The sequence below is a fragment of the Sitodiplosis mosellana genome, unplaced genomic scaffold, assembly GCF_009176505.1.
Source record: "Sitodiplosis mosellana isolate CC-2019 unplaced genomic scaffold, AAFC_SMos_1.0 Smas_scaffold_5, whole genome shotgun sequence".
Classification (NCBI taxonomy): Eukaryota; Metazoa; Arthropoda; class Insecta; order Diptera; family Cecidomyiidae; genus Sitodiplosis; species Sitodiplosis mosellana.
Window position 1 is genome coordinate 1,083,159 of NW_022595248.1, and position 15,261 is coordinate 1,098,419.

Consider the following 15,261-nt stretch of genomic DNA (forward strand, 5'->3'; position numbering starts at 1 on the left):
TGTGTGTGTGTGTGTGTGTGTGTGTGTGTGTGTGTGTGTGTGTGTGTGTTCAATTCGCGAGCAGCATTCACAAGACCAAATTTAGTCAGGTTCATGTTGGTACGAACGTAACACAAGTTGTATCCATATGTCCAACATGCTGGAACATTTGTTCACACAGTGTGCAGAAGAAGAAGCCGAGTCAGTTGGCTGAGTCAGATCAGTTGGTCGGTCGAGTAAGTGAGCGGACGAGAGCTCAGGATTTTTGCAGTTTGTGTGAGAAAAAAAAGGTATCGCACAGTACACGGCTCACCGAGATTGTCAATGTTTTAATGAAACACCGTTTGGTTTGTGTATCGAGCCCGAAATGGAAATAGGATGGATCGTGTATACATATTTCATTCTTTGTATTTTAATAAATCTTATGTTATAACCATTATTTTCCGATGTGATGCGATGCACATAAGGTGCTCTCTCTCGCTTTGTGCCGTTTTGCTGTTGCTTTTTTTTCGTTCATTTCGTTCATCGTTGGTTTTAATAATCCTTTAAAATTGTATACAAATGCATATTAGCGCGCTCAATAGAATGCACATTATGGGCTTTAATAAACATGGCCTTGTCTGCTTGCTTACTTGAGCGTCTCTCTCATCGTCTGTCGTCGTTTCGAACGAAAGCAAAATGTATCTCTCACTCTCTATCATGTGCATGCTGCGTTTGTTCACATAAAATAAAGCCGTTCGTTGCCTGCTTTTTTCACATCGTTATTTCGTGTGGTGTTGGCGTATCGTTTCGTCAAACGGGACGATACATTTGACGAATGATGTGTTGATGGTGTGTTGACGATGACGACGACGATACATAAATCGGTAATAACCGAACCGAAAATATATACACACAACACACACTGACTCGTGAACACATTTCAAAACTGTCTGACGCTCTTTATTTTCGCTTGAGTGAAAGAAACACGCGTCTCTGCCAATTTGACACGCTCAGAATTGGAAAATAATGGGAAAAAGTTTCTCTTATTTTACTCAGTTTTCAGAGGTTCGGGTTGTACGGTTGCAAAAGCATATTGTTTTGCCGAGAGTTTTTCAGTGGAAAACGAAGTGATTGTGGTTGTGCACCCCGTGGATAATGCAAAAAGTGATTCAGTTCACTGAAAATTGCAAACAATTTTCGGTGGCGAGTGAGTATATGAAAGAAGAAGTTAGAGACAGCGATCTACTTCGTACCAATCACACTCGTGAGACTATTATTTTCCCAACTAATTATCCCGGAGATGGAGAGTGTGAGTGTGAAATGGAGAGGAAGAGCGAAACAAAAAAAACAACAAACACGACAAACAACAGAGAGTAATACTTGAACATCTGCTTTTAATTTCGAACGGTTGTATAATTGCTCAACAAAGAAGAAATGTTCGTTGCGGAAATTCGATTAAAAGAATTGAGTTCAAACGAAATTTTGTTTACACATTTTATTGGGAAAGTCGTGAGTTGTTTGTGTTGGCTTGAAATGAGTAAAAAACAGAACATATCATACAATATCCAATTTGCATTCAATGAGATGCGATGAGAATCGATTTTGGTCAACCGCAGCGACAATTCAAATCATTATTATCAATGCAAAGCAAAACCGTTAGCATACGAACAGCAACCACAAAAAACCATAACAATTTCTGCTGATGTATTTGGATCGACGCCAATGTGTCTTTCATCAGACAGACATCCCGGCCACTGTTTTTCATTCACTTGCCTTTTTGTTCCATTCCGAGTTGTTGTTATTCATACGATTTGTTTATGCATGCACTTCTCTTGGCAAGTCATTTCCAACATACATCAATATACGCTGACATAAATGTATGTCTAACCCTCCCTTTGTTGTTGCACACACGGACCCTTTATTGTTTTTATTGATCTCATGCGGATAGGTGACGCTTCGTGTAATTCCGTTCTTTTTATTTGCCCATCACATACATAAACAAACGATAACCGCAATTACCCATTGCCAAAGATTACAAGCGTCGTCGCTGTGCGAGTGAGTGAGTGAGTGAGGTTGTGTGACAAGGGTACCATCGTCCTGCTACCGAAGGGCAGTTCAATTATTATAATTAAACTTTCAGCTGCTGTGTGTGTGTGTGTGTGTTATTAAATGCGATGCCAGGCAACCGGATATAAATTGATATTAGATCCATTTATTCGCTTGCCAGTTGCAATTTTTATCAACGAATGCCATTTGATTCAATGGTGAAGGCAAATCAAATTAGCCGAAAAAATGTCAAGAGACGAGGCGGCGCATGTCGAAGCGTAAAATTTATTCGCTTTCGCAACACCGCAACCTGATCTTCTTTGATTGTTGCGTTGACGTGTTTTTAAACATCTGTTCATTGCATCTAAATTATTAATGAGCTATCAAATGAATGGATTTTACCTTGAATTAACCTACGACACGCTGACTCGATGTTATGCATAATTATATCGATAAAGTAAAAACAAAGCACACGGCGTATTCAGTTGCAGCATCACGAATACCGCAAAAATGTGTGTAATTTGGGGTAAACAATACGCGCGAGATGCTGCGAGAGAGCGACAGAGATGTGAGATGGTGGCGGTTGTTATTAGCAAGATTAAAATCGGTTGCCGTTGATCGCGATGCATGGGTGGCACCACACCACAGAGTGAGAAGGTTTTCAGATTACGAAATTTCCATTTGGATCGTAATCGCTTAATGAATGACGCAGTTGTCGTGTCTACCATGATTTATATTTCCACGGAGCGACACAGTGTAAACCATAGAGAAATACAGCATCGAAAAGTACACACACACACATGCTAGCCAGCCAGCCAGCCAGCCAGCCAGCCAAAGTGTCGATTGATAATTTATCCGGATCGGAACACGAGCCGATAAATTTTCAATCTCTTTTGTTTCATCTCGAGTGTGGTTTTTTCTCACTGTTTGACAGGCGAACGCAAGAGAATCTAGAACACATAACTTTTTGTGGCATCGATGGCATTGGTTAACCAAATTCATTCGGTCGTTATAACGAGAGCGTGTGTGTGTGTGTGTTTGCTGGCAACACGGTGATATGTTACCGTATAAAATACATTGTATACACACTAGAAAATAAGCACGTATCGATGCTTCGATGGTTAACACATCAAATTCTAATAACATTTTTTTTCCAAACAATGCGCGACTCGCGTTGGCGTTCAAGTATCTCTGTTCTCACTCGTCGAGTGTGAGTGTTCAGTGTACATTGAATCAGTTTCTCGCTATGGTTTTGAAATACATACGAACATCATCTACATTAGGCACTTGAATGACTTGGAACACGATTTCAAATTACGCTTATTCATATAGAAATATCGACGGGTCTCTCACTCACTGTCATATTATAATAAATATTTGCGATTCAAAATTTGCATGATTTTTTAATTCACACCCAAGTCGTGTTCTCACCAGCGGCGATAATGTTTTGATTAAATTGTTATTAAAAATCATGTGTGCAAAAAATGAATCCATTCGCTGCTTTGTTGCTTCGTAATTTTTTTTCCATATTCTGAATTACATTTTGGATTCAGCACAATTCTTTGTACGCCTTCACTCTAAACAATTGGCGCTCTTTTTTTCAATATTGACGATGAATTCGCAGAAAATCCGCTCACATTTCGGATTCACCATAAATACACTTATTCTATTTGGATTTACACACTCATATTCCATGTAATAATCACTATACACAGATCATTTCCGGCACACGCTTTTTTTTACCATGCCCAATGACCGTAGTCGTTGATGCGATACACTCACATTTGATTCGATTACAATTTTTGCAACGAAATTCAAACTTGTTGCCAAATACCAAACAAAGGTCGACATTTTATTGGAGTTTTGATTGCAGCTATTCATGATTTGAATTGCCGCAAATCTCCAAAACATGTTCCTTTTCATTCATCCAATTGTCTTCGAATTTGATTGTTTTGATTGAGGAATCTGTTTTTTCGGACAAAACAAAAACACAAATAAGTTCCGCATTTCGACTGGAAAAATGTGTGCGATGTGAAAATGATGCGTCTTGACTTGGACTATTTATTTTGACTTTCAAGTCCATTCAAGAATGTCTTTTGAATGTATCTCGTTTCAAGTATTTCGTCCAATTTTGAACTGGTTCTCCATATTTGTTTTGGGTGCGAGGTATCTCTTCTCTTTTCACACCAAAAAAAAAACAGAGACAAATAACATCCTTTAAGGAAATATCTTGTCACTGTTTTTGTATAATCAAAATACAGTACGGTAGACAATAAACTGGCAATAGATTTATTTTTAGCCATTTTTCAATCGACAAAAGAGAACAAAAACGCTAAGATAATAATAAGACTGATGCGAAAGAAATTGACGTAATAGAGCCATTTGTCTAAATATATTATCGAAATGGGAGAAAATAAGAGCATCGAAGAAAAAAGGTCTTGTTGCTGGGTAGTCGAAGACGATTTTCATTTATCGAAATTGAATGTGATACGCAATTGAATATCTACCGAAGACAAAAGACGAGACAAAGAGGATGAAAAAGGGACTACAACCTGATATCATTCGTTTGAAATTCAAAGAGCACAAGTGAATTGATGCAATGAAATTGAAACGACGAAAATAGCACACAAACACACACACAAATAAAAACACGCATGAGAACAAGTAAAAGGAGGAGGCAATTGTGAATGAAGGAAAAAAAATGAATAGAGAAAGAGAGCACATAGAACGGTACAATAAGGCAAAATGTGATCAGCTCAAGAACGAGAGAACGACAGAGGAAAAACAGGCGAAAAGAATAACAAACGTGAGCTAAATAAAGGATAATTTATGTGATTCCCACATCAGGATCAAAGGTACTTATTACAATTCTCATTCATTTCACAGAATTGGTTGTATGTGCGTTGCTGCTGGTTTTTGCTTGTGTGTGTGTGTGTGTGTGCTTTGTGTCCCATTTCCATTACAATTCATTTTTAAAATGAAATCGATTCACTTCCAGCATCCGAACGAAAACAAAATCCATTCTCTTTTACTTAAAACCGAATCCAAGAGCTGCTGTTCTATTCAATTCAATGTTTTCTAATCAGTTTAATGCATCGAAGTTTTTGCGCAGTAGAAGCAAACGAGCGGTTCAATTAATGGTGTGGAAAAATGACAGGAGAGAGAAGGAAGGAACGGAAAAAAACAGGTTGAAAGCATCCCATTTTTCGGCTGGCCGCAATAAACGATAACTCACGTACGACACGACCAAAGCATTTAGATTGAAAGTTTAGATGAAGATTTGCATTGACTTAGAAATGTGACATAATACAATAGTAAAAAAAAATAATCGACACACACTCGTGCTATACAAAACAAATTGTCTGGGATGGATACGAGAGTTAAAATCACTTACCTAAATCTGTATCGCAAAGTACCATTTTGATGATGCTGTTGTTACTGGTTTCACACAACAGAAATAAAAACGATCTTGATAAAAATTGAAAGCGTCAGTTTTCGTATTTCCGACTTTCTTTGTGTCTGTCTTTCTCTGATCTTTTTCCGGCAAATAAAAACGGTTTTTCTTTCGCAACGAGTTTTAATTGTCAATTTGATCCGATGAACTAAATGCGATTGAGCGACGACGATTACACAAAATTTCACTATTTATGGCATGCAGCACTTAACGTAAATGCGCCTGCTTATCACTCGTCTCTCTGGCTCAATGTAGCAGAAATTCCCAATTTTAGGCTGCGCTATTTATACATTTGGTTTATTTTTCTGTTTAATGTTCCGAATTGTTCGCACCACACACACACACACACACATTCAGACCTCGTTACAAGTTTGCATCACAAATGGTTTGCTGAATGTTGTTTGTTGATAAAAACAGCCCGCAATATGATTGTACACCGGATTTACGTAAGTCAATTTGAAACCCTCCTGGTCTGAAAATCACTTAACTGCCGGAAAAAAAGTACACCACATATATATATATTCGTTGGTGTTTGCACATAAAAACTTTTTCCGCATTTGCCCAGAGTTTGTCAAGCGACAATGTGCTTGTTTACGGTGAATTTTGGATGTGAGCACGTCTGCAATGAAAATCGATCATCCTGAACATATGCTCGAATAATTTCGACACCATTCCAATGTTACAGATGCAAGTAACACTACATTCCACTCCGTCTTTCACTCTCTGTTATTGTTATTGGGGCCCGTGGTTTTTGACTCGATAGCGGTGCCTTTCGTATGTGTATGTCTGTACAGTTGGTTTTTAACGTCGCCGACAATTTTTACGGCATACTTTTAATTAATCTCCTGATAGCACTCAATCCTGTGCCGTGCACACCGCATTTATGGCGTGTGTGTGTGTATGTATGTGCACAACGGTGGTAAGAAAAAGAGCGCACGTTAGAACAAAGTTGTTTGGCTGTGCAAGCAAGCACACACACAACGAATCATAAAAAATGACTCTGTAAATATTTAATGTGTACGCAATGTTATTATTTTCTTTGCTTTCTCCCGTTGGAAACGATGTGACTTTAAAATAAGACAGAGAAGTTGCATCAATTTCGGGTTTATGCCTTTCGTTGCGTATATCGTCGACGACGAGAGCGACAGAGTTTTTGAGTGCGAGAATTTTGTTGTGTGCGGTTTTCGGATTTTTATTGTTATGGATTAAGGGCGGTGCCAAAAAAGTATCTGTTTAACGCAACCAACGTATAATTTTTTTTATGATTTCTTGCGCTCTGTTCACCCGTCACTGTTCTTCTTTATCCAAAACTTTGCCTTGGCTCCTCTTTCTCAATTCTGGATTTTCAATGTTTACTTTTTGATAAAAAAAAAACAACAACGACCGAAACATTAACTTTTTTTTAATGGTTTACAGTCAAATACACACACACACTTTTACTGGCTTACTTCACTTCAAGAGTCAGCCGTATTTGCTTATCACATTTCGATATGTTCCTTTCCAATAGTAAACACTATCAGTTTTTTTTTCGATGGTCTCTGTCTGTTTGTTCTGTTCCGTTTATACCGACTTGTTTTGATCTTCGATTCACAAAAAAAACAGTTCATTCAATTCATGCGTCAATTGTAGTCGCGACTGATCAAACGTCGATCACATAGCCACTGTGTTTAATATAATTACTCAAGCATTTAAGGTTGCTCAACCTCTTGTGTCTGTTTAACCGTCTTTTTGATAACGATTTATACAAAATGTTTTAACTTTGCAAAAATTCTTTTAATCACACACTAATACCCTTCGGGAATTTCACAGTCAACAAAAAAACTTGCTGCGTTTTTTTAACGAACTGTCAATTTGGTGGAATTATTTTTGTTTTTACCAAATCAAAGTCGAATCTGTTCAATATTCGAAAAAATTTGACGAGCAAAATTCCAACGTAACTGCTCCGTACAACGACTGACTAATGACTAAACCGTCTCACATATGCTAGACGAGTTCATATGCCGCTTACACACGACAGACGTTGAGTGATATTCCATTAGCAGCGCTCGACTGTTCCGTTTGAGTGATTTCTCAGTAAAGGCAATCGGACCGTTGAGCACAGGCTAAATTCGAAGAAGAATGAATGAAATGTGAATTCACTATCCATTCACATTGAGTCATTTTTCACCAATGGGAATCTGTTTTCGAGGAGTTTTCTGAATGTTGTTTTGGACTCTTTTTTTGGTTTTTTTTTCTTGCGACATTTTGATGATGAAAATCTATGGGATTTTTTGCCAGAATGATTTTTCGTAGTGCAATATTTACCTTAAAATTAAAACGACAAATAGAATTTGAAACTTTCAATGCAGAATTGAGTGTTTTTCGTTTGAGTGAATTCGTGCAATAAAACTAATGTTTACTTGGATTGAAAATCATCTATTTTTTTCTTCCTCAAAACAATGGAAAATGAAGTAATTACAAAATCAACTAAAACAAAGGTGTCAATTTTCAATTTATTTATTAAAAAGAAGACGTTTTTTCCTCAATTTATCTCATCTAATATTATTCTCAAGAATAAAAACCGTTGTTCAAGCTCAAACATTCAAACTGCGCGCTTCATTCATGAGAACGTCATACAAAAGCTCGAATTAAAGTTTGACATTTTGGGCTTTGGTTGACAGTTCATCGCAGCACAAGTTTGTCATCAGCAGCGATGATAAATGTAAACAAATGGAAAAGAATGAAAGAAAAATGCATTATTCATTCATCTAGTCAGTAAAGTTGAAGAAGAACCAACAAAAGAATAATTTTAAGTGAGCTACGATGGATCCCGTAACGTACAAGGAGTATCACGAGAGTTTCATGCGGAATAACAATGGTTCGACCATTGAAGACGTATTCTTAACCGTGATTCCAACATTTTTCACCACATTCTTGGCTACGAACATAATTTATGTAGCCCATCCATTAGGAGTGATCCCGACATTTGTGATTGAATTCATATTGATTGTGGCATCGACCGTTCTGCATGTAACCATTTTGAATTATCGAATTTGGGAGATTTCGTTGACACTACTGTGTGTGACAATAACAGCGGCCGTGAAGCAAATCTATGGTCGAATTCATATTGCACCATTTGTGCAAGTGCCATGCCAGCGACCGGAATACCTGAACTTATTTCGTGCTGCCATCAACCTGTTAACGGCCGTTTGTATACTGGCGGTGGACTTTAAGTGTTTCCCACGAAAATTGGCCAAGACTGAAACGTTTGGGTTTGGTTTGATGGATACTGGCGTAGGTTTTTATGTGTTTGGAAATGGTTTAGTGGCACCTGAATTAAGCAAAGCCAGTGAAAGCAGCCGATTGACATGGAAGAAGTTGGAAAAAACGATAATAGGGTGCTTACCGTTGGTGGTCTTGGGCGCTGTTCGATTTGCTGCGACAAATGAATTGGATTATCAGCAGCATATCAGCGAGTATGGTGTTCATTGGAACTTCTTCTTGACACTCGCCTTTACCAAATTCTTTGGTTCCATTTTATTGGGTATTCTGCCACATTTTGAATATTTAAAATATTTATCAATGGTGTTGCTCTTTGCACATGAGCTTTTCTTACAACTCGGCGCCGCCGATTATATCATCGATCCGAACAACCAAATCAAACGTGATAGTTTCCAGAATGCCAATCGAGAAGGGATCTTTTCAATACCTGGCTACGTGTCATTGTACTTGGCCTCGGTGTACATTGGATACAGGCTACGAAAAGAAGAGAGTGTCCCGGAAAAAAACAAAAATGACATCGTTTTTACCAATATTCGTCAATTATTTTGGAAAACCGTGCGACTGTTTTTCGTCGCTTTGATTCTGTGGAAAATTACATACATTCTGAAGAATATGTTTGGTGTGTCACGTCGCATGGCCAATATGGGCTATGTGTTTTGGATGTTATCAATTGGAACAACAGTCGTCGTTTGCTTTATGCTACTGGAAATTTTCTACTATTTCCGATCTTTTGACCGTCGAAACGTCGATGACGGTGAGAAAGAGAGTTCGGAAAAACGAAACTACGCACCAATCATCTTAAACGGCATCACTTATAATGGACTCGTTTTTTTCTTGCTCGCAAACCTGATGACTGGCATCGTCAACCTTTGTTTCCAGACACTACTTCTGAACACAGCACAAGCATTGGTCATTTTGTTTGTCTACATGTTTGCTCTTTGTTCAATCAGCACATTCCTGTATTTAAAGAAAATTAAATTGAAAGCTTGGTGATTCATCAATTTTAAGTACTTTTCACTGAAGCAGTTTTAGAGAATTATTTTTAAGGGAATTTTAGTGAAAAAAAAAATTAGACCAATTTTGAGCGATTTCCCGTAGATCGAGTGTTATCAATAAGTAAAGAGTTGAACAATTTAAAATTATTTAGAAAATTATTGAATTAGACGTGGAGAAAAACGTTATACAAATACATCAATTATTTATTATTAATTTTTGCTTTAACAAAATGACGAATAAAACTGGTAAGAAACCATTGAATGAAATCAGAATAAATTTTGAAAAAAACGTTGGACGGAACCAAACAGATACGAATAAGTTACCAATTAGATACAAAATATTAATACAAATGATAGCAACAGATAAAGACACATGTATCGCATTGAATACTTTTCGTTTTATTTGATATTTTGATAATTATCAAAACATCATATTTATTTCTTTCTCATTGAAAATGTCAAAGCACTTTGAAATTCGAACGGATAATTCTAAATTCACAATTTACATTCTATTTGAACAAATACTGTTCTAATCCAATGATATTACATACATTTTTTTCTTCTTCTTAAAAGCAAAATATTCAATAAATAAATCAGATCTTTATTAAATTCTTCGTGATGTGCGTTTTACACTGAATATCTCAAGATATTTACAGCTCATCGTGGATACTTTCAAAATTAAATAGGACAAATTTTTTAAATTCTTCATGATTCAGTACATAGTCAGCGGCTTTGTCCACTAGTCTAGTAAACTCCTGTGCGTTGAACGAGTAATTTGTGAATTTTGCATGAGCGCCACCGTTTGGATGATGACCCTGAAGAAAATAAAAACAATGGAATTTCAAGTTTTTCAGAAAAAAAAAATTTGGAAGAAATTTTGAAATGAAAAAATCCGGAAAAAATGAATTTTTCAACACAAATTTGGATGGTCCAATTTAGGAATTTTCATAACTAGTTTCGATTTGCTAACAAAATTCCAATTTTACCTCATCCTGTTGAACAAGTTTATCCTTATTCTCCCATGTCATGTAATTCACGCCTCGAAGTCGAGCTAAATCTTTATAGCATTCTGAGTCTTCGCAGTTGTATCTAAAAATTTGGAAGAAAATGAGACAATATGGGTTCAATTCATTCATTTTCTACTCAATAATCAATCATTTTGATTATTAATCAAACGTTCATATCTTCTCCGTAAACCAAAAAAAAGAATATCAAAACCAAATTTCTCTTACAATTCAAAAACGGTCGCCCACTTGGGTAAAAAGAGTAGATGAGTCAGTCCGGCGCCGTGAATGCCAATAAAAATGTCTGTATTCCGTATGACTTCCAATTGATCCTTAAATGGCATGGCACGTTCAAAGCGAACATTTCTCACTTCGTACGTCTGGTTCTTCTTTAATTCAGCGACTAATTCGTCTGAATTCAAAACTTGTCTAAATCTTGTTTTCCGTTCCAAAAATGTGATCCGAATCTTATCGTCACTCTTGTGATGTAATGGAATATTCAATCGATGCAGCATAAAATCCGAAAATGCTTGAAACAGTCCGCTGTTTTGGCATCCATTTATCTGTGATGCGTATGGGGCGACATTGAAAAAAGAGTGAGAAATAATGTTATGAGTGATGATTGAATCAATTGATTCTAATTACGTCACACCACAAAACCGGTTTCTACTCACGATGGGCGTATTATAGTACAGTCCAAAAATCATGCGAGGTAACAATGGTAGCATGAGATTTCTGAAGCAAATATTTTTGCCGGTCCATGCTTTGATGGTGAATATTGGATTTTGTGTGAATGCTTTAAATGCTAACGAAAATGGTGTGACATAATTGTATGTCTCCCATAGAAAGATGTAATTGTCTGTGTCGAACGCTTTGGGATGAGTCATGTTGACGTGAAGCGACGCATACAAATTGAAAAAATCACAAAAATGATGATACATGTTACTATCTGGAAATGGATAAAATGTGACGTCATGAATTCGTGAGCAGAGATTCGATAGTTTAAAGCAGTGTTGCTACGTACTTGCATCAATTTTCATAATGTACACCGGTTTCTCGTACACTAAATCACATTTGCTTGTATCGATTGGTCGCTCGCTAAACTCAACGAAATTACGAATCTCCGGTGCCCATGATTGCAATGCACTCATATGGTCCATTTGTTTTCCAAGCAGCTCTTTGTTCAACTTGCAATAGCCACCTTTGAGAAAAAATACATTTTTATTCTAATTCGAAAATTTCTCCATAGGAACAATATCCATTTTCACCGAATTTTTTATTTTCACATCAAAATAAACTAAAGCTTGATTCTTACCAATTTGTCCTTCTTTCAAAACATCTGTTCGGTATCGCCATGGCTGTTTCTCGGATGCAAGATCGGTGAAGTTTATCATAATGTTCCGTCCATGGCAGAATCGTAAATTCTTCGAACATTCAAGCATCGAGTCATTTGGAAACAGCGGCGTACATAACACCATCAACTCATTTATTTGGTTTCGAATGTAACCTAAAAGCACATAAAAAATCGATTAATGTTCTCCGACTTGTAGTGTAAATCGATAATTACAATAAATTATAATTCAAGTGTGGAATCTTACCAAAATCAGCTTGGTCATAGAAATTTTGAACATATTCTTCATAGCTGTTGATCCAAACGGGTTTTTCTTTTGCACATTTTGGCTGCGAAAATGCATTCTCCATCAGGCAATTACGTTCATAGCCCCAGCATTTCTTTTTATCATAATCATCACTGGCAAATAATGTTCGATAAGTACAACTACTATTACTAAGACACTGTTCAATCACTTGCGGAAAATTATTGAAATAATATGGCAAATGCGATTCGGGCAAATCAACATAATTGTAACCATCATCACCCAATACAAAATCTAAACTTAAACAATTATAGTAAAACAATATCACAGCAACAACAATTTTATAAATGAAATTCATAGTTTTTTCTACACCGATTTATCGATTGTGGATGTTTTTGTTTTACGTTTGAAATGTCTACATCGATTTTTGAATCGGCGGTGTCTCAGTGAATGCGACTGTGACCATGGGCTTCTATTCAGAATATGTGTCTATTGTTATTAATTGCCTACACACACGGTAAGCATAACCTCTATGATGTGTTGTATATGATGCTTTTGTATGGCATAAACAAACCGTTTTGACATTTCCAATGGACTCGTTCGGTTGCAATGTGATGAATGAAAAATGTGGATTTTTCTCATATTTTGTTTCATCTCGAAAATGAAAAATCAAAAATATTCCACATTTTCCATTTTCATTCAATGAAATTTTCTTTTATTGTTTTAAACAAAGAAAACAACGTTGACTTGAGGCGACTGTGCTATCGATGTTTCCACTTTCCACAGACAGAGCTCTCTGTGTAGACACATCAAAGTCTGTGTCATTTGACAGCTGACGTTTATTTTCCTTTTTTCAGTGAAAAAGAACTGTCGACACAGAACTGTGAACTTTTTTTTTGATATATTTTTCTGTAAATTTTTCGTGTTTTCGGAAGGAAACGGGTGAAAATGTCAGAAGGAATACCATGCTCGGATACCGGTGGCGTGAAGCCAATGACCATTGGTGGTCGTATGGTGCGTGAACGGGAAAGATGTATTGGAATGACTCCAGAGGAACGAGCCTGGCGAGCTCAATACTTAAAAGATCAAATTTTGACCGAACGTGAACCCGTTTTCGTCAAAGAATTGCACGAACAATTCCGTAATCCACTTCGTCGATGGTACATGAAGCCATTGGATAACCTCCTGCTCGAACCATTGATCCCGAGAATTGTAAATATCTGAACGATTCATTTTCTATGATTATGTTTATTATGTAACTCAGTGTGTATTGGACAACAGTGACATAACCACACTTTTCTTTTCCAACACAAACAACAAACATTGAACGGAATATTCGAATCATTTCGAATATTTTACTCCTTTTGATTTAGTTTACATGTTTTTCGCTTGCTTTTTAATGAGAAAGCAATTTTTTTATTTCATTCTTATTCGCTGTTTAAAAACAAATTTGATTAAACACTTTATTTTGCCATTTTCCACTTTCAGGGTAGAGAACCAGCTACAATCATTCGTACGATGATCGGCAAAATTGGATTGGGAATTGCATTCACCTATGCTGTAATCTATTATTTTAAGTACAATCCAAATGTAAGTATTGATTTGGAATTTTTGACACAACCATTTGAATGAAAATTGAGAATTATGATAAAAATTGAACTTTCTACCGAATTCTAATCGATTTGACTTGATTTGCATAGGATTGGACAAAAAAATCGGGATGGAAAGTGATTCATTCACGTAAGCGTGTCGTTCCAGGCGATCCAGGCTTTCCACAGCTGTCGGATAGATCAGAGTTCGGTGACTATGCATCAAAAGGATTCAAAAATAGCCCAATCTAATTGCTTGAATTTATCCAATATAGAGAGCAGCGAAGTTTTTTCTTTTCACGTAGTAACTGAATTTTACCAATAAAATGTAAGAAAGAGACAATTTGTCAGTGGTTTTGATCAGTATGATTTGTTGATTTTATGGGATTCTTAAACTTCGTCGATTTTGTGTTATTTTTTAAAGTGAATTTTTTTTTGTTTAAATTGAAAAATCCGAGTCTTGTTTTAGAAAAGTCATTAAAGACAACAAGTATTCTTACTGTACAACAACAAACCGAACAATTCTACTGTGGAACAGATAATTTGCATTAAAAATGTCATTTTTAGTTCAATCACGTAGAATTTATCTGATATTTGAATATGATGACTTTAATGTGTTTTTTGATGACATGTGAGCAATTTTGAAAGCAATTGATGATTGATTTCCACTTAATCTTTTTTCGCATCAAAAATTCAACTTGAAAATTCTTTGTTCGTCGACAAAAAAATCTCTTTTCTTAAGAAGAGTTGAGAATTAAGAAGAAAATCGTATATTTAAAGAGAGATTTCGAAAATTGAAATGAGTGCCGTCTATTTCGAATCGATTACGTTTAAACCCATATTACGATATCTAATACGAAATCATTAAATGGTTCACAAAAAACAGGTAAATCTTCTTTAGGTATTTGGTCACCTTTAAAATGATAAAAAATCGTCCAATTCCAAAATATAGCTAAAAAAAACCTCTTGAATATCCTCAATTTTTCTAAAATGTCCAATCAATGATTTTGTCGAATGCATTTTCGTAAATAACCTCAATGTGTGCCGTCCGTCAGTTCACGGTGTTGTATGTTCGAACGAATGCGTATGAAAATGTAAATATGGTCACAGCTGATCGCTACAGCACAACGTAGTAGCCGTGGATGGAAGGCGCGAAGGCAAAAGCTGCTGTCATCATTTTGTTCCGAAACCAACATTAACGGTACGCGCAAAATGGTAAAATTGTTGTATGTGTATGCGCTGCGCGCTTAAAAATTTTGCCGCCTCTCCTGCTTCGTCCATATCGATCGCATATATGTATTGTACACTGTATATTGAGCTGGGTAAGTTTGGATGGGTGCGTGTAGCGGTATGCGA

General features: G+C 36.4%; 5 protein-coding genes across 6 annotated transcripts in view; 3 read left to right on the top strand and 2 right to left on the bottom strand.

Moving 5' to 3' along the window:
• Positions 1-7,443, bottom strand: part of LOC129566918 (putative uncharacterized protein DDB_G0291608) — a 49,645-nt gene extending 42,202 nt beyond the window's left edge. The window contains exon 1 of one of the 2 annotated variants that reach the window (XM_055443309.1): positions 5,402-7,443. In XM_055443309.1, the coding sequence (XP_055299284.1) occupies positions 5,402-5,426 (25 nt within the window). In that variant the 5' untranslated portion in view covers positions 5,427-7,443. The remainder of the gene's footprint in view (positions 1-5,401) is intronic. The other variant, XM_055443311.1, reaches the window with a different exon arrangement.
• The window catches only part of LOC129566934 (uncharacterized), a 175,728-nt gene continuing 164,581 nt past the window's right edge, over positions 4,115-15,261 (top strand). Inside the window, exon 1 of the mRNA XM_055443334.1 lies at positions 4,115-4,126. The gene's annotated coding sequence lies outside the window, so the exon portion shown is untranslated. The remainder of the gene's footprint in view (positions 4,127-15,261) is intronic.
• LOC129566924 (uncharacterized) lies at positions 8,126-10,105 on the top strand. The gene has a single exon (XM_055443319.1). The coding sequence runs from the start codon at positions 8,264-8,266 to the stop codon at positions 9,713-9,715; it is 1,452 nt and encodes a 483-aa protein (XP_055299294.1). The 5' UTR covers positions 8,126-8,263; the 3' UTR covers positions 9,716-10,105.
• Positions 10,109-13,104, bottom strand: LOC129566923 (EGF domain-specific O-linked N-acetylglucosamine transferase). The gene is made up of 7 exons (XM_055443318.1): positions 12,320-13,104; positions 12,037-12,228; positions 11,746-11,922; positions 11,396-11,670; positions 10,950-11,284; positions 10,704-10,806; positions 10,109-10,532 (listed from the first exon to the last, which is right to left on the bottom strand). Exons 1-7 carry the CDS (start codon positions 12,672-12,674, stop codon positions 10,368-10,370), a joined length of 1,602 nt encoding a protein of 533 aa, XP_055299293.1. The 5' UTR covers positions 12,675-13,104; the 3' UTR covers positions 10,109-10,367.
• LOC129566936 (uncharacterized) lies at positions 13,160-14,249 on the top strand. Its single transcript, XM_055443340.1, has 3 exons — positions 13,160-13,528; positions 13,805-13,906; positions 14,017-14,249. Exons 1-3 carry the CDS (start codon positions 13,265-13,267, stop codon positions 14,155-14,157), a joined length of 507 nt encoding a protein of 168 aa, XP_055299315.1. The 5' UTR covers positions 13,160-13,264; the 3' UTR covers positions 14,158-14,249.